The sequence below is a fragment of the Panulirus ornatus genome, chromosome 10, assembly GCF_036320965.1.
Source record: "Panulirus ornatus isolate Po-2019 chromosome 10, ASM3632096v1, whole genome shotgun sequence".
NCBI classification, from domain to species: Eukaryota; Metazoa; Arthropoda; class Malacostraca; order Decapoda; family Palinuridae; genus Panulirus; species Panulirus ornatus.
Genome location: NC_092233.1, coordinates 15761289 through 15781327, shown reverse-complemented (window position 1 = coordinate 15781327; position 20039 = coordinate 15761289). Strand labels below are relative to the sequence as shown.

The 20039-nt window shown below is 42.8% G+C and overlaps 2 protein-coding genes across 2 annotated transcripts in view; both read left to right on the top strand.

Annotated features, from left to right (window-relative positions):
• mr (anaphase promoting complex subunit morula) overlaps positions 1–20039 on the top strand; it is a 208873-nt gene that overhangs the window by 39518 nt on the left and 149316 nt on the right. Inside the window, exon 7 of the mRNA XM_071665551.1 lies at positions 5969–6152. Coding sequence (XP_071521652.1) covers positions 5969–6152 — 184 coding nt within the window. The remainder of the gene's footprint in view (positions 1–5968; positions 6153–20039) is intronic.
• On the top strand, positions 13057–18403 carry LOC139750801 (uncharacterized). The gene has a single exon (XM_071665552.1). The coding sequence runs from the start codon at positions 13369–13371 to the stop codon at positions 14326–14328; it is 960 nt and encodes a 319-aa protein (XP_071521653.1). The 5' UTR covers positions 13057–13368; the 3' UTR covers positions 14329–18403.

Sequence of the window (20039 nt, the reverse complement as noted above, 5' to 3'; positions counted from 1 at the left end):
GGGGGGGGGAGGAATGCTATTTCATGTGTGGTGGGGTGGCGACAGGAATGAATAAGGCTGCATGTATGAATATGTACATGTGTATATATGTATATACCTGTGTATGTATATGTATGTATACGTTGATTTTTTTTTTTTTTTACTTGTAAAAGAATAGTTGAAATGTATAGGTATGTATTCCTATGAGTCCATGGGGAAAATGAAACACGAAAAGTTCCCAAGTGCACTTTCGTGTAATAATCACATCATCAGGGGAGACACAAGAGAGAAATATAACAGTCAGTTGATATACATCGAAGAGATGAAGCTAGGACGCCATTTGGTAAACATGTGATTGTTTACCAAATGGCGTCCTAGCTTTGTCTCTTCGATATATATCAACTGACTGTTGTATTTCTCTCTTGTATCTCCCCTGATGATGTGATTATTACACGAAAGTGCACTTGGGAACTTTTCGTGTTTCATTTTTCCCATGGACTCATAGGAATATCTTGATCACACGCAAATTGTGATCCTTTCCAAAATAGGTATGTATATGTATGTGTGTAAACGTGTATGTATATACATGTGTATATGGGTGGGTTGGGCCATTCTTTCATCTGTTTCCTTGCGCTACCTTGCTAACGCGGGAGACAGCGACAAAGTATAATAAATAGATAGATAAATATAAATGGAATTTCAGTACTTAGTGTGTATCTTGAAAAGTGCAGTACTGGCACGGAAGCTTCTAGTGTAAGTTTGTATTAATATAATTGATAAAACCTCCAGTTCTCTATTACTACTTGTCACAAAGCTGCAACGAAGTTTGTGGATGAATTTGCACACTGGCAGCAGAAAACTTGCCATAGAACAAGTGTATAATGCTGATAAATCTGCCTTGTATTGGCGTCGTATACCATGAAAAACCCTTGCCCAGGATATTGTGGAGTTTCCATCTTGGGGTACTTCTGATGTAACAATAAAAACCTTGTTTGGAAGCTTTGATGGTTGTATTATTTCTTGCTTTAAGCTTTGTTCTATCTTTGATAACTCAGCAATATGTATGTGGAATGAGCTGGCATGACTAGGAGTTTGGCAAATATTTACATAAGGGATTCCCTTAGGGGTCAATTTCTGATTTCCGGCCTTTTCTGTGGTCTGGCAATGGCTGGGTCCCAGGGTTACTGAATTAAAGAGGCTCAATGTGTACCTGCAATTTCTGTTATTTTTTGAAAGGTTTTAGACTTCCTTGATAACCTCTGTATTAGGACTGTGTTTCAAGCTGAATATGACTCTGGAGTTGAGATGGTGTTTATGGGTCACTAAAGGGCTGTAATGAAGTATTCAAAGATTCTTGTGATTATTTGTATCATATTTAATGGGTATCTGTATGCATGGGGAAGCATTATGAGATATTTTCCATGGTAACTTCTGGTATAGAAGCATTTCATCATGTTATATTTTAATTTTAATACACAAAGATACTTGGGCTATTAAATACCTTGAACTAATACCTGCAATTTTTGTATCAGTTTTTTTGATAATCTCAGTATTGGCAATATTTTTTGTGCTGAATTTGAATCTAGGGTGGAAATGGCAGTTAGGGGTCAGTAAGGGCCATAAGCTTAAGAGACAGGGCATCACAAATGTAAAACTCTTCTCCCATAAGACTGAATAGGTCATCTATGCCATCATGGATGCCCATCTTAGCCAGGATCCTGATGCAAGCATTGCTTGTGAAACTTGTACAAAGTCTGGAATGATTCTCATATGTGGTGAGATCACCACATATGGACTGGCAACAGGTTGTATGTGACAGAGTTAAGAAAATTGGTTATGATGACTCCTGCAAGGGCTTTCACTACAAGACTTGCAATGTTCTCTTGGCTCTGGAGCAACAGTATGGGGAAATAGCTAAAAGGGTTCACAGTGGGTGCTATGTAGATGATGTTAAGGCAGGAGATCAAGGTTTACTGTTTAGGTATGGTACTGATAAGACTGATGTATGCTTGCCCTTAACCGTTGAACTGGCTATTTGTCTAGACCAAAACATTACAGAGCTGCTTAGAGAGGGAAGATTTTGGTGGGCATAGCTCAATACCAAGACACAAACCATCTGTGAATATATTTTCAAACTCTGTTGCCTGTGTGAGGGAGGGCTCAGGTAGCAGAGTAATGGTCCCTTCCATAATCCCTGCAAATTTAAGGGATCTCATCTGACTGCACTTTTTTGTGTGACTACTGGGAGCAAGAGGGAGTGCTCAGGTGGTAGTGTGTTGGCCCCTCCCAATACCCCAGCTAACTCAAGGAATATCTTGTCTCCTACCCTTGGAACAATCCATTGGACAGTAGGGTGTTGACAGCAATTGCCCAGCGTGGTACCACTGTCCTGACTGAGGAACATTGAAGTGGTGCCCAGAACCATCTTACACTTTCCATGTTAGGATTGATGGACTTACTTTCTGTCTCATCAAAACAGGACTGCTGGGGTTGTCCTGCTATCCTCTCCTTACAAGCACCGTACATGTAATCACAGCTCGCTTATTTTCTTCACGTAAGCACTGTCGTCTCAAATGTTTTTAAGTATAATTATGATAGAGTCCAACAAATCTATGGCCCACAGTCCTTGTCATCATGGAGGCCTATGAATCTCCAGGCTTCTACCTTACATTACTGCCAGTGACAGGAAGGGCTCACACAGTAGTAGTACCGGCCCCAATCATAACCTTTTCCTCTCTGTAAGACCTTTTTCTTTTTCTTTTCACTGTACCAAAATGCATGGTATGGTCTCTCTAGTAACCTCTCTTCTGTTGAACACCATCTGTTTAGTACCTCTCCAAATTTCTCATTATTCTCAGAGACACAGTTGTCTAATGATATTCTTATTAGCCCCTTTTTCAGATCCACTTACAGTCTCCACTCACAATTCCAATTCAAAGGTGGAGTTTGTGCTTATTCTAATGTCAACGCACTGTTGCATTCCTCAAGGACCTTGAGTCCCCTAACTTTGATGTTACCTGGCTGATGGACTGTTTCCCAACTACCACACTTTTCTTCAGTTTTGCCTATTGCTCTCCGAATTTTATAAATTTTGTACATTTCTTTTAACATCTAAACTCCTGCCACGAGACTAGCATTATCTCATCCACAAGCTGAGATCCTCTACTTTGGGGATTTGAATTTTCACCATAGGGAATGGTTGAATTCCTTTCATATGGATGGTGGAGGGATTGGAGCCCTCACAGTCTCCAATCTCAGTGATTTAGAGCAAATCATCTCCAACCCTACCCATATTATGGACTGCTGTGACCACTCTCCTAATATTCTGGTGCTGTTTTTCACCTCTACCCCATCCCCCATCCATCACAGTCTTGCTCCCAGTTGGTTCATCTGATCACACTCTCAAAATTTATATATTTTAATGGCACCTACCCCTCCAGCAGCCCCTTCTAAGCATAAGTATAGGTACCTAAACAAACCTGTCTGGAATATCTAAAATAAATTCTTTTCTGACTTTCCTTAGTTGGATTACTTTCTTATATGTGGGGATGCCTCTGTCTCTTCCATATGCTTAGCAGAGGGTATTCTTGTGGAAGATTTATCCTCTCTTCCTCTAAGACAGCCTCTTCTTTTAGTTTATGGTTCCACCTTTCCTGTTCTGAGGCCATTCATCCATGGAACCAGGCATATTGGGCTTGGAAAAACTCACCCTCCTCTGACTTGCATTCACCTTTTATCACTGCCCATAGTCATCCCAAGTACGTTATCTGTAAGGCAAAGCATTTCTTTATTCAAAAGAAGTGCAATAACCTCACCATGTCATCCATTGATAGGTCTTTTTGGTGTTTAGCAAAGGGTATATCTCTAATGATTTCTGTTCTCCACCTTTCCTTCCTTTTTCAATTCTGACAGTACTGTAGCTGCCTCCCCTGTAGACAGAGCAGCTCTCTTTGGTTCCCGTTTCTCCTCTCCTCTAACTCCACTTTGGATGATTTTAACATTCCTTCACCCCCTGATGCTCCTCTTACTAATCCAATGCCTCTTCCCATAATCTCTTTCGGATTGTCCAAAAAGCATTTCTCTCTCGGGACACAAGCAAGGCTTTTATGGTTCCTTATGGCATCCATCCCCTTACACTGAAAGAGTGTGCATCTGAGCTTGCTCTTGTGCTTGCTCATCTATTCTGTTTCTATTTAGAAAACAAAACTTTTCCTCCTTGGAACCATGTATTGACTGTTCTGACCCCTTTAACTATTGTCCTATTGCTCTCGTCCTATTGCTTTGATACCTACCATTTCCAAAGTCTTTGAATCCCTCTTCAACTCCTATTTCCTTAGACACCTTGAGTCTCACAGCCTTCTCTTTGATTACCAGTATGGCATCCATAAGATGAGATCCACTGGTAATATTCTTTTGAATCTTACTAATGTCTGGTCATCATCCCTAAAAACTTTTGGAGAGTCTTATGTAGTTTCCGTTGACATATCCACAGCTTTTGATGTGGTGTGGCATTGGGCTCTCACATCTAAGCTCCCCTCTTTTGGCTTCCTTCCCTCACTTTACTCCTTGATATCTAGCTTTCTTTCCAGCTGATCTATCTCCTTGGTTGTTAATGGATCAGTTTCCACCCTTTTCTCCATTAACAGTGATGTCCCTCAAAGTTCTGTCCTGTCCCAACACTTTTCCTCCATTTTATCAATGACTTCCTCTCTTCTACAAATAACCAAGTGCACTCATACGCTGATGACTCAATGCTGCATTCATCCACATCATTCATTTCTGCTCCTTCTCTCACTTGATTTTCTTCTAGTCTTGACGCAACTTCCTCATTGAACTCAGAATTGGACAGGATATCTCAGTGGGGTAAACAGAATCTAGTTAAGTTTAATGCCTCCAATACCTAGTTTCTACCTGTCTCTCTGTTGAAAGCTTCTTATAAATCTTGTGTCTCCTTTGATGGTTGTGTAATTCCATCCCGACTTAATGAACATTCTTGGTATTACTGTGTCATCCTCTCCTTTAAGAAACTGCAAGCCTGTTTAGATGTCACAATTTCTTTTCTTCTGAACAGTTAATCTATTTGTACAGAGGATTCATTCGTTGTTGTACGGAGCACTGTTCACATATCTAGGGTGATTCTGGTTCTACATCCTTACTTTACTGAGTTAAGTCGAAAGTGGTCTGACTTATAAGGTCTTCCAGGCTAGCTTCAAAACTTGCCTCCCTTGCCTTTCTCCATAGTGTTAGTTCACTTTCCTTCTTCTATTGGTATTACTCTAGTTTTTACTCCAGAGTGCTGGCTGCTAGTGTTCCCCCACCACTAGCTAGACCATGCAATACTTCGTAATTCACTGCATCACATGATTACGGTGTGGCCCAGTGACAACTCAAGGGTGGGTCATTTTAATAATTGTTTCTTTCCTTACACCTCAAAGCTTTGGAACCCTTTACCTTCTTATGTTTCTGATAATTATAACCTGGCACATTTTAAAAGACATAATTCATAAATACTTTCCCTTGTCTTTTCATTTTCCGTTTCATGTGGACTTTTGTCTGTGATTGGAGCCTTCAGCTTTAAAGAAAAAAAATAATGATCCTCTATATTTCAGATAAGGCCCAGCCTTGATGTGGATTTTTGTTCATGACTGGAGTCTACAACAAAAAGATAAAGTATAAAAGAAAGATTAATCAGCTATAGCTGTAACATACATATTTAGTAACAATCCCATTGTCTATGTGACATTCTCTTTATCATTTATTCACACCTGTTTTGTCACAGTAATCTGTCCCTCTTTACTTCATATACTGCAGCCTCCCTTTGCCTCAGTCCTTTAGCTTTGTTTTGATGATTGTTAGAATGACACTGCTCTATTCTTCTTGTTTTCTCAGTGCTTATCCAGTTGCAATCAGTGTTTTGCTTTATTCCATTTCTTTTTACATACTTTTGTGTCAAAGTAAAATGCTGTTATGATATATCTTATTATTACAGTGGGTGGAGAATGTAGTTATTGGTTGGTTGGAAGTTGTTTACTGTGGGGGTCGTGGTCAGCTTCCTTCAGCAGACATGGCAGTTCAGACTATGGTAGCCAACAACCTCAATCAAACGTATATGACAGCTCTCTACCACACATATACTACCACAAGGATAGACCAGCTCTTTAATATTGTTATTGGTGAGTAATTTCCTTTGAAAGTTTTGTATTGAATAAGTTCGTAAGGGAAGCTCCATATTTATGTTAATGTCCCCTTGTGTTACAATATTCTGTACTTTAAGAAATTATGGAAGATATCTGATAATTTCCTTGCATATCATGACAGGCCTCAGCACTTAGCCAGTTAGCTTTCAATACCTGAATGTCTTTTGAATATATTACATTCATCTCTTGACTTCATTAGTTGCTAGATTATCTGGTCATTCGTGTTTGTTCATGGAGCTGGCATTATATATGTCTGGTGTTCTCAGACAGAAGTTTTTCCCAGGGTACAAAGAAAGATTTTTACAAGAGAGCTTATCAAATGGTTCAGCTCTTGTTTCGTGATTATATTTTCGAGGTAAGCTTTACCTTTTCATCATTCTAGTGAAAGGAATTTTACCCCAGTTTAACCCCTCCCCAGCCTTTTTCTCCCTACTAGTAACAGCTGTTCAGTGAACCAGAACTTCAATGGCTGTCAAGGTCCACTCCTTTGGGTCAGGTTGTCTTTTTCTCTGCCTCACCCACACGTGGACTGCTGGCATTTAGTCTACAAATATACAGTGTCTCCATCTCTTATATAACACTTGACACAAATCTGTAACTCAAGATATTTCTCTGGTGAGTGCTACATGCTAACCTTGCCTTTATCAAAATCTTGTCATAAGTACACTCAACATATTTATTTATTTTCTGTATCATACTTAATCGCCGTCTCCTGCGTCGGCAAGTTAGCGCAAGGAAACAGACGAGGAATGGCCCAACTCCCATATGCACATGTATATACATAACGCCCACACACGCACATATACATACATATACATTTCAACATATACATACACAGACATACATGTATACACATGTACATATTCATACTTGCTCCCTTCATTCTTTCCTATTGCCATACATGAAAAAGCATCCCCACCCACCCACCCTCCAGCGAGGTAGCGCCAAGAACAGACAAAAAAGGCTGCATTTGTTCATATTCAGTCGCTAGCTGTCATGTGTAATGAACCAAAACCACAGCTCACTTTCCACATCCAGGCCCCACAGACCTTTCCATGGTTTACCCCAGATGCTTCAATCTATTGAGAGGACATCCACCCCAGTGTACCAAATCGTTTCAATTCACTCTATTCCTTGCACGCCTTTCACCCTCCTGTATTTTCAGTCCCCGATCGCTCAAAATCTTTTTCACTCCATCCTGCCACCTCCAGTTTGTTTTCCCACTTCTTGTTCCCTCCACCTCTGACACATATATCCTCTTTGTCAATTTTTCCTCACTCATTCTCTCCATGTGTCCAAACCATTTTAACACACCCTCTTGTGTTCTCTCAACCAGACCTTTTATTACCACACATCTCTCTTACCCTTTCATTTCTTACTCAATCAAACCACCTCACATCACATATTGTCCTCAGACATTTCATTTCCAACACATCCAACCTCCTCTGCACAACCCTGTATATAGCCCATGCCTTGCAACCACTATTCCTTCAAACATACCCATTTTTGCTCTCCTAGATAATGTTCTCGCCTTCCACACATTCTTCAACGCTTCCAGAATCTTCGCCCCCTCCCCCACCCTGTGACTCGCTTCTGCTTCCATGATTCCATCTGCTGTTAAGACCACTCCTAGATATATAAAACACTTCACTTCCTCCAGATTTTCTCCATTCAAACTTATCTCCCAATTAACTTGTCCCTCAACCCTACTGAACCTACCTATGCCTTGTAATTCAAACATTTACCTTTTTCTTCCCAAATGGATGAAGGCAAGTGAGTATAGATATATACATGTTTATGCAAATGCTTGTTGACGTACGACCACCTGTTCATACGACTGGAAAAAGTATGAATGAAAAAATGTATGTAAATTTAAAAATTGCATATGACCACATGTCAGCCAGTGCTAATGACTACGTGTATATCATATACAATCCTGGCATTCTGTACATCACATCATCTTTCACTTCTTGCTATCAGTTACCATTCAGTAAATGCACATTATTCAAGTGAATAATGAATTTTGTGCTGGATTAAACCATTTTTGTATTAAACATGAAGCACTGAAAAGTTTAGCAAGTATGAAGTCTTTTGATAATAACAAAGCAACGACAAGGGCCCATCCATGAAATGGAAAAGTTGTTGATGCTGTGGGTGGAAGATCAAATTAAAAAATGTGAACCGCTAAGCTTACTAACAATTCGGGCGAAGGCTAGAAGTCTTTTTGAGACTTTGAAGGAGCAAGCGGGAGAGGATTACTTTGAGTACTTCACAGCAAGTCATGGTTGGTTCAGTAGATTTAAAAGATGTAGCTTGCATAGTGTTCGAGTCACAGGTAAAGCAGCACTTGCTGACGAAGATGCCAAAAGTTTGGATGAATCAATCTATGAACTAAATAATCTTAGATAAAAGGTAAAAAGGAACTATGGAATCTTATGATAAAGCTAAAGTTTGAATGAATCAATTTGTGAACTAAATAATCTTAGATAAAAGGTAAAATTATTATTATTATCCCTGGGGATAGGGGAGAAAGAATACTTCCCACGCATTCCTCACGTGTCGTATAAGGCGACTAAAGGGGACAGGAGTGGGGGGCTAGAAACCCTCCCCTTCTTGTATTTTAACTTTCTAAAAGGGGAAACAGAAGAAGGAGTCACACGGGGAGTGCTCATCCTCCTCGAAGGCTCACATTGGGGTGTCTAAATGTGTGTGGATGTAACCAAGATGAGAAAAAGGAGAGATAGGTAGCATGTTTAAGGAAAGGAACCTGGATGTTTTGGCTGTGAGTGAAACGAAGCTCAAGGGTAAAAGGGAAGAGTGGTTTGGGAGTGTCGTGGGAGTGAAGTCGGGTTAGTGAGAGGACAAGAGCAAGGGAAGGAGTAGCACTACTCCTGAAACAGGAGTTGTGGGAGTATGTGACCGGATTTAGTGATGGGTGATTTGATTGCAAAGGTGAGTAATGTGGCAGTTGAGGGAATAATTGGTGTACATGGGGTGTTCAGTGTTGTAAATGGAAATGGTGAAGAGCTTGTAGATTTATGTGCTGAAAAAGGACTGGTGATTGGGAATACCTGGTTTAAAAAGGGAGATATACATAAGTATATGTATGTAAGTAGGAGAGATGGCCAGAGAGCGTTATTGGATTACATGTTAATTGAGAAGCGCACGAAAGAGAGACTTTTGGATGTTGATGTGCTGAGAGGTGCAACTGGAGGGATGTCTGATCATTATCTTGTGGAGGCGAAAGTGAAGATTTCTAGATGTTTTCAGAAAAGAAGAGAGAATTTTGGGGTGAAGAGAGTGGTGAGAGTAAGTTTGCTTGGGAAGGAGACTTGTGTGAGGAAGTACCAGGAAAGACTGAGTGGAGAATGGAAAAAGTTGAGAACAAAGGACATAAGGGGAGTGGGGAAGGAATGGGATGTATTTAGGGAAGTAGTGATGGCTTGCGCAAAAGATGCTTGTGGCATGAGAATCGTGGGAGGTGGGCAGATTAGAAAGGTAGTGAGTGGTGGGATGAAGAAGTAACATTATTAGTGAAAGAGAAGAGAGAGGCATTTGGACGAGTTTTACAGGGAAAAAGTGCAAATGACTGGGAGATGTATAAAAGAGAGAGGCAGGAGGTCAAGAGAAAGGTGCAAGAGGTGAAAAAGAGGGCAAATGAGAGTTGGGTGAGAGAGTATCATTAAATTTTGGGGAGAATAAAAAGATGTTTTGGAAGGAGGTAAATAAAGTGCATAAGACAAGAGAACAAATGGGAATATCGGTGAAGGGGGCAGTTATAGGGTGTTTTGGTCAAGGTGGTGTGCGAAGTGAGAGGGTCAGGGAGAATGGTTTGGTAAACAGAGAAGAGGCAGTGAAAGCTTTGCAGAAGATGAAAGCCGGCAAGGCAGCGGGTTTGGATGGTATTGCAGTGGAATTTATTAAAAAAGGGGTGACTGTGTTGTTGACTGGTTGGTGAAGATATTCAGTGTATGTATAGCTCATGATGAAGTGCCTGAGGATTGGCATAATGCTTGCATAGTGCCATTGTACAAAGACAAAGGGGTTAAAGGTGAATGTTCAAATTACAGAGGTATAAGTTTGTTGAATATTCTTGGGAAAGTATATGTTTGGGTATTGATTGAGAGGGTGAAGGCATGTATAGAACATCAGATTGGGGAAGAGCAGTGTGGTTTCAGATGTGGTAGAGGATGTGTGGATTAGGTGTTTTCTTTGAAGAATGTATGTGAGAAATACTTAGAAAAACAAATGGATTTGTATGTAGCATGTATGGACCTGGAGAAGGCATATGTAGAGTTGATAGAGATGCTCTGTGGAAGGTATTAAGAGTATATGGTGTGGGAGGCAAGTTGCTAGAAGCAGTGAAAAGTTTTTATCGAGGATGTAAGGCATGTGTACGAGTAGGAAGAGAGGAAAGTGATTGGTTCCCAGTGAATGTTGGTTTGTGGCAGGGGTGCGTGATGTCTCCATGGTTGTTTAATTTGTTTATGATGGGGTTGTTAGGGAGGTGAATGCAAGAGTTTTGGAGAGAGGGCCACATATGCAGTCTGTTGTGGATGAGAGGGCTTGGGAAGTGAGTCAGTTGTTGTTCACTGATGATACAGTGCTGGTGGCTGATTTGTGTGAGAAACTGCAGAAGCTGGTGACTGAGTTTAGTAAAGTGTGTGAAAGAAGAAAGTTAAGAGTAAATGTGAATAAGAGCAAGGTTATTAGGTACAGTAGGGTAGAGGGACAAGTCAATTTTACGTCAGCAAATCACACCTCTGCTGGAGGTCGCTTTCCCTTGAGATACGCTTTGCCGCTTCACGCCACCAGTTGCTGTGCTTCCTTCGCGCCGTCCAGACGGTTTTCTGCAGCTGCGAGCTTGGCAGCATTCTTCCCGTGATCCCTCTGAAGCAGAAAGGTTTTGCTACAGCCTGTGACCCAGTTTGGGGCTGGCTGCAACACCACCCATGATCCGTTAAGGAGCGGGGAGAGAAGTGCGTTGTTGATGCACTTGTGGAGTTGATGACTCCCACACTGACCTGCACCGCCGCCTTGCTATCGCCGCTGCCATGTCAGATGTCCCGGGCACACAAAGGTCGAGTAAGGAGGGCGATACTGAACATGCCAGGCATGTGAGGAAAGACTCCTCGCATAGGACTAGCTCCAGGAGCAGCCCTTCTCAGCGGGAGGCTCTTTAGGCTGGTAACAATAGGCCCCATGGTCACGTCACTGGTGGTGGCGGTGACTCTGCTTCCCAGCACACACGTTCCTTGCCTTCTATCTCACAGGGTGAGGCATCTACGCCGCCCTGGAACATGGTAATGGATGCTTTGGCTGCCTTACGTGGTGATGTGGAGAAATTGAAGGAGAAAAGGAACTTAGGCCCCAGCCAGGGGGCTAATGACACCGTGGCGGCTGCCAATGTAAACATTGGCCTTCCTAGCCAGGTGGTGCCTCCCTGGCGCTCGCCCATGGGTTTTTCGGGCTTTACTCCAGCTGAGCATTCCCTTTCCAGTGATGATTGTGTCTCTCAGATTGACGGGCGGCCTGACAGTGTTCTCCTGCAGTGCGCCAGGGCTTACGGTCCTGTGGATGAGGTGTCTGATGGCATTGACCAGCATGTTGCCGATATGGTTAACCATGTATTTGCTCACGGCTTGCGAGAGGAGGAGTATAAGGATAATTTGAAGGATGTTGGGAAAGACATTATTAAGGCTGCCACAATTTTGACTAAGTCACTCATACTGCTTGACAAGGTCGCCCAGACTAGCCAACCAGATGTTGCCCAGGAAGTGGGCATGCTTAATGGTGCCCTGGCATTCCTGGGTCATGCTCATCACAAGAATAATCTGGCTCGCCAGTTCATCATCAAGCGTGAAATTAACCACAAGTATGCTCACCTCTGTTCAGACAAGGTGCCCATGACTCGTCTTCTGTTTGGGGATGATGTCTCACTCTCAGCCAAGCACATTGAGGAGTCTGAAAAGTTAAGGACTAAGATTGCTCCAAGGAAACTGCTCTCTACCTCGAAGTTCGGTCCTGGCAAATTTAGGGGCTCTTCTGGGAGACTGCCATACAGGGGTTTTATGGCCAGGTTTCATCCATATGGCCAACGCATGCATGGTCCCCGGAGTGAGCACCGGCAATCCTTCTCATGGAAGGGTCCTGAGACAAAAAATTCCCGAGGCCGGGGTCACAATCCCTGGCAGTAACTGAGGTGAGTCACCCTTTTCAAGCTGGCAGACTTCACTATTTTGTACATGAGTGGCATGCTATTACCAGTGATCCAAATATTTTAGATATTGTTCAGCATTGCCATTTAGATATTGATGTTGCTAACATTGTTCCTTTATTTGCTGAAGAAGTTGAGTATGTGTTTAATGTCGAGGAAAAGGAAATTGTTTGCCAGGAAATTGTACAGCTTTTGAGTCTGGGGGTTATCAAGGAGACCCAGAGACAGGAGGGGCAGATTCTTTCCCCTATTTTCTTAAGACGGAAGAAGGTTGTGGGTTTAGGATGATCCTTAACCTGGAAAAATTTAATAAATTTTTAGAGTACAAACACTTAAAGATGGAAAATTTTGAGCAGGCGGTTCGTCTTGTTAACAGCGGTGTCTTCATGGCCTCTGTCGATTTGCGGCACGCCTATTATTCTGTTAAGATAGCTGAGGAGCAACAACGCTTTCTGTGTTTCAAGTGGCAAGGAAAAATTTATCACTTCACGTGTCTCCCTAATGGGGTTGTGGATGGTCCCCGTCTGTTCACTAAATTAATGAAACCTGTTTTTGCTGTCCTTAGAGAGAAGGGACATATCATCAAGAGTTTCATTGATGATACTCTTATTTGTCACTGCACTTTTGGATGTTGTGAGAGTGTGCGTGCCACTGTTGACTTGCTCAAGAAGTTAGGTTTCTGTTTTAACGAAAGCAAATCTGTCTTGGTCCCCACTAAGCGCTTGGAGTATTTGGGGAACATTATAGATTCTGAGACTATTACAGTGACATTACCTGATCGTAGGATACACAAGATACTACAATGCTGTGAGGAATTGTTACATAGTGACAGAGCCAAAATTCGGAATGTGGCCAGAGTTGTTGGGCTATTAGTTGCAGCCGTTCCAGCAGCAGAGATGGGGAAACTGCATTACAGGCGGTTAGGATGTGCTAAGATTGCTGCGTTGAGTTGCAAAAGGTAACTTTGACAAGTGGATGATGGTCACTCATGAGATGAGATTGGACTTGCTTTGGTGGGTATCTCACATTGCATTGCAAACCAGACAGATTTTTCGGAAGGGTACAGAATTGGATCTGTATACTGATGCATCAAATTTAGGTTGGGGTGGCCACCTCAATCAACAAAAAGTTAATGGGAGATGGTCATTATCAGAATCTGCCTTGCACATTAATGCAAAGGAACTCAAAGCCATCTCCCTGGTAGTGCGCTCATTTGCATCTCTTCTCAATGGACGACATGTTTGGGTGTTTTGTGATAACACAACGGCGGTGACCTATGTCAATGAAATGGGCGGCACACGGTCCTCACTGTGTAATGACATTTGCCGTGACCTTTGGCGGACATTCAATGACAGCCATGAGTGGAAATTGAATGAAGAACTCTTTAGGGCCCTCTCTGAAGTATTTGGGGTTCCGAGCATTGTTCTCTTTGCTTCTAGACTGAATGCTCAAGTGACTTGTTTCTGCTCCTGGAAACCTGACCCAGATGCAGAACATTTTGATGCCTTTTCTATCTGCTGGTATCAGTTTGAACTACTCTACCTTTTCCCACCCTTTGCGCTGATTCCCAGGTGCCTACAGAAAATTCGAGCAGAGTCAGCGAAGGGGTGGATGGTATTGCCTCTCTGGCCGTCCCAGCCCTGGATGGGGACTCTACTCACTTTGCTGGTTAAGGAACCACGGCTGATTCCGAGGGGGGCACATGTCTTGCGTCACCCATTGACGGAGGAGGAACACCCCATTCTCCGACACACCCGACTGATGGCTTGCCTCTTATCTGGCAACGTCTGCGAGACAGTGGCATTTCTCAGGCAGGTACGGACATCATCCTTGCCTCCTGGAGACCTGCGACTGCGAGGCAGTACCAGCCACATATTAACAGGTGGTTACAGTTTTGTGGTAGCCGGAACATCGATCCCTTTGCTCCCACTGTAACTAATATTGTGACTTTTCTGTCTGTCACTTTCCACAGAGGTGTTAGTTATACTTCACTCAACACTGCCAGGGGTGCACTCTCCTCCCTAGGGATTACTGTGGATGGTTGCAGTGCAGGCAGTCATCCTCTTGTCACCAGGTTCTTAAAGGGAGTTTTTAACTTGCAGCCGTCTGTCCCTAGGTATACAAGAACTTGGGATGTTCAGCAGGTGCTACAGCATCTGCGTGCCATGGATCCTTTGTCCTCCCTCTCTTTAAAGGATTTAACACAAGCTTGTGATGTTGATGGCACTTACGCAGGCTGCCAGATACAAACTTTGCATTGCTTGTTGCTGAGGAATATTAGTTTTGGGCAGGCTTCTGTTTGCGTTTGGTTAGGGGAAACTATTAAACAGTGCAGGCCAAAGTTCAATGTGCGGTTTGTGACCTTTAAAGCATACTCTACTGACATTAGATTGTGTGTGTGTGTGAAACTCTGACAGTGTATATTGCTAGGACAGAGGAGTTCATCAGGAGAATGGGAAGTTACTCCTAAGTTTTATCAAGCCCCACAAGCATGTAACGAGGGACACTGTTGCAAGGTGGATTCTAACAGTGCTTTCTCTGTCAGGCGTAGACTCCAGCCAGTATTCAGCGGGCAGTTTTCGGCCTGCAGCTGCATCGAAAGCCAGAGCCATGGCTCTACCGATTGGACACATCATGGCAAGGGCTGGGTGGTCCAGGGCTGCCACTTTTGCCAAGTTTTATGACAAGGAGATTGTCCCGAGTCACGATCCTTTCCAAGATGCTGTCCTTCAATAGTCTGTTCCTTTTGTTTGCATAGATGTTGTCTCTTGTTACCTGGTCCATGGCTATGTAAGTTTCTTACTATATTGCAGTTGGTTACTGCTTGTATCATTTCTCCTCTTTGCATGTCTACAGTACGACACCCACATGGCTTCAAAACCTCATGGGAAAGTGACCTCTAGCAGAGGTGTGATTTGCTGACGTAAAATTAATGAAGTACATGAGACTTACCATAGGTCAGTTGAAATGTGCTTCAAATTTTATGAAGCAAATCACCTTTGCTAGAAGGGAGCTTTCACATGCCCACCTCTCCCACCCTACGTTTTGTAGCGTCTTGTGGCTTACATATTTCTGGCAGTGCAAAATGTTCAGTTACTTTCATGTGGTTGGTCGTACTCTTTAAAGTCTGGTGGCGTTGAGCGGCAAAGCATATCTCATGTGAAGGCTCCCTTCTAGCAGAGGTGATTTGCTTCATAAAATTCGAAGCACATTTCAACTTACCTACAGTAAGTCTCATGTACTTCATTAATTAGCAGGTATGTTTGAATGGAGAAAAACTGGAGGAAGTGAAGTGTTTTAGGTATCTGGGAGTGGATTTAGCAGTGGATGGAATCATGGAAGCAGAAGTGAGTCACAGGGTGGGGGAGGGGGCGAAGGTTCTGGGAGCGTTGAAGAATGTGAGGAAGGCGAGAACATTATCTCGGAGAGTAAAAATAGGTATGTTTGAAGGAATAGTGGTTCCAACAAAGTTATATGGTTGCGAGGTGTGGGCTATAGATAGGGTTGTGCAGAGGAGGGTGGATGTCTTGGAAATGCAATGTTTGAGGACAGTATGTGATGTGAGGTGGTTTGATGGAGTAAGTAATGAAAGGATAAGAGATATGTGTGGTAATAAAAAGAGTGTGGTTGAGAGAGCAGAAGAGGGTGTATTGAAATAGTTGAATTTTGGCCACATGTAGAGAATGAGTGAGGAACAATTGACAGAGAGGATATATGTGTTAGAGGTGGAGGGAAGGAGGAGAAGTAGGAGACCAAATTAGATGAGGAAGGATGGAGTGAAAAAGATTTTGAGCCATTGGGGCCTAAACATGCAGGAGGGTGAAAGGTGTGCAAGGAATAGAGTGAATTGGTACAATGTGGTATACCAGGGTCGACATGCTGTCAATGGATTGAACCAGGGCATGTGAAGCATCTGGGGTAAACCATGGAAAGTTTTGTGGGGCCTGGATGTGGAAAGGGAGCTGTGGTTTTAGTGCATTATACATGACAGCTAGAGACTGAGTGTGAACGAATGTGGCCTTTGCTGTCTCTTTGTAGCGCTACCTCGCACACGTGCGGGGGGGAGGGGGCTGTCATTTTATGTGTGGCAGGGTGGCGACGGGAATGAATAAAGGCAGCAAGTATGAATTATGTACGTGTATATATGTATATTTTTGTGTATGTATATATATGTATACATTGAAATGTAAGGTATGTATATGTGCGTGTGTGGATGTGTATGTATATACATGTGTATGTGGATGGGTTGGGCCATTCTTTCATCTGTTTCCTTGCACTACCTCGCTAATGCGGGAGACAGTGACAAAGTATGATAAAGATAAATAGATACTATTTATTTATTATGCTTGATTGCCGTTTCCCACGTCATTGAAGTAGCACCAGGAAAAAGATGAAGAAAGACCCATCCACTCATATACACCCAGATATGCATACGCACTCATACACCTACATATACATACATATACATATCAACACATACACATATACGCACCTCGATATTGCATTATATTAAGTGTGAGAGAAACGACTCATAATCTTATGACCAATGCCAGCTCACTATCCCTCACAGCCAGAACACTTAAGTTTTTCTGGTTATCAAGCATCATGCAGCGATGAAAGGGGCGAAGCCATGTTTTCTGTGACTGGGAACCAAGGTGGCATGTTTATCGGCGCTGTGTGAGTGACCCCTCTTGATCCCCAGTACACTTTCAGTAGTGTTACACACCCTGATTCTCTCATGGCATAGGGTTGTCTTTCTCATTATGGAATTGATGACCTCGTCATACTGCTCAAACATCAAACCATGAATCAGCACAACTACTTGAGCTACTGATGGACTATTTATCAAACTGTTTTCAGAAGTGCCATGTGTATGTGTCCATGCAGGATGGCATTCCTTGCCATATGGCAAAATCTGTGAAGCAGTTGCTTACTGACTGTGGAATCAACTTCATCAATGATTGGCCAGGAAACAGCCCAGATATTGATACGATAGAGAGCTTGTGGAGCATCATTAGGCGCCGAGTTTCAGGGAAGAGTACTAGCATTGTCCTCAAGCTTGAGGTAGCCATTTATGAAAAGTGGCACAATTTGGACCCACAGCTTTTCAAGAACTTGGCAGAATCAGTGCCTTCATGCCTTCAAGAATGTATAAAGAGGAAAGGGAAGCCAATCACCTATTAAAAGTGTATATAGATAAAACTAGAGAATAGTTTATCTTTATTTTTATCCATTGGCTCCCCCGTGCATAATGCAATGTCGAACAGTATACATACATTTACATACACACACACAGCCATATACTTTTATACCCATGTACATATTCATACTCAGTTGTCTCCATCCATTTTTAGTGCCACCCTGCCCCACAGGAAACAGCATTGCCACTCCGTGTCAGTGATGTAGCACCAGGAGACAGACAGAAAAGGCCACATTCTCGTTTAAACTCAGTCTCTACCTGTCTTGTGGAATGCACTGAAACCACAGCTCCTTGTCCACATCCAGGCCCCACAGACCTTTCCATGGTTTATCCCGAATGTTTCACATGCCCTGGTTCAGTCCATTGACAGCATGTCAACTCCAGGATACCACATATAGATATATTAGTGTAAGCTGGGAGTAGGTTTTCTCTAATGTACATAGAATTGAATACGAAAGCATATCCAAGAATTGTAGGTAGGAAGTACCTGGTAGTCAGCCAACAACCAGGGAAATATATTACCATTACTACCTACCTGGGTATCAATAGGATTAGCGATAGCTGCATAGTGACCCAGCACTTTATTGGTTCTGAAGTTGCACTCCTCTGACCCAGGTGCCTGTCTTTTCTTTCTGCCTCACCTACTCATGGACTGCTTGCATTCTTTCCACAAATATGCAGTATATCTCTCCCAGTCACACACAATACCTGACCATTATCTCACAGCTCATTCTTTGTAACTCTAGATTTTCCTGTGGCTAGCAAAATGGTAGGAGCAAAATGAGCAAAATGGTAGGAGCAATAGATAGAAACATTAGTAAGGGACATTCAGGTAGGACTGTTTGGTAGAAACATTATGTAGAAGTAGTCAGTAGCAGTCTCTGCAAATACTGCACTAGACTGGCATTCTCCCAATTGCCTTTTAATTGTGGGGCACTAAAGGCTAAGAAATGGCACTGGAGTTCATTATTTATGGAGAGAATGTTGCTGTGGCCACCCCATTGAGGAAGTTCCTGATGGGAACAGGCATCAGAGATATATGTAAATGGTTAAATGGCAGCATATTTAGAGTTTTTTTTTTTTATACTTTGTCGCTGTCTCCCGCGTTTGCGAGGTAGCGCAAGGAAACAGACGAAAGAAATGGCCCAACCCCCCCCCATACACATGTATATACATACGTCCACACACGCAAATATACATACCTACACAGCTTTCCATGGTTTGCCCCAGACGCTTCACATGCCCTGATTCAATCCACTGACAGCACGTCAACCCCGGTATACCACATCGCTCCAATTCACTCTATTCCTTGCCCTCCTTTCACCCTCTTGCATGTTCAGGCCCCGATCACACAAAATCTTTTTCACTCCATCTTTCCACCTCCAATTTGGTCTCCCTCTTCTCCTTGCTCCCTCCACCTCCGACACATATATCCTCTTGGTCAATCTTTCCTCACTCATCCTCTCCATGTGCCCAAACCACTTCAAAACACCCTCTTCTGCTCTCTCAACCACGCTCTTTTTATTTCCACACATCTCTCTTACCCTTACGTTACTCACTCGATCAAACCACCTCACACCACACATTGTCCTCAAACATCTCATTTCCAGCACATCCATCCTCCTGCGCACAACTCTATCCATAGCCCACGCCTCGCAACCATACAACATTGTTGGAACCACTATTCCTTCAAACATACCCATTTTTGCTTTCCGAGATAATGTTCTCGACTTCCACACATTCTTCAAGGCTCCCAGAATTTTCGCCCCCTCCCCCACCCTATGATCCACTTCCGCTTCCATGGTTCCATCCGCTGCCAGATCCACTCCCAGATATCTAAAACACTTCACTTCCTCCAGTTTTTCTCCATTCAAACTCACCTCCCAATTGACTTGACCCTCAACCCTACTGTACCTAATAACCTTGCTCTTATTCACATTTACTCTTAACTTTCTTCTTCCACACACTTTTCCAAACTCAGTCACCAGCTTCTGCAGTTTCTCACATGAATCAGCCACCAGTGCTGTATCATCAGCGAACAACAACTGACTCACTTCCCAAGCTCTCTCATCCCCAACAGACTTCATACTTGCCCCTCTTTCCAAAACTCTTGCATTTACCTCCCTAACAACCCCATCCATAAACAAATTAAACAACCATGGAGACATCACACACCCCTGCCGCAAACCTACATTCACTGAGAACCAATCACTTTCCTCTCTTCCTACACGTACACATGCCTTACATCCTCGATAAAAACTTTTCACTGCTTCTAACAACTTTCCTCCCACACCATATATTCTTAATACCTTCCACAGAGCATCTCTATCAACTCTATCATATGCCTTCTCCAGATCCATAAATGCTACATACAAATCCATTTGCTTTTCTAAGTATTTCTCACATACATTCTTCAAAGCAAACACCTGATCCACACATCCTCTAC

Excerpts from the sequence above, each read along its gene's own strand:
- LOC139750801 (XM_071665552.1), top strand. The coding sequence starts at position 13,369 with ATGATGGTCACTCATGAGATGAGATTGGACTTGCTTTGGTGGGTATCT.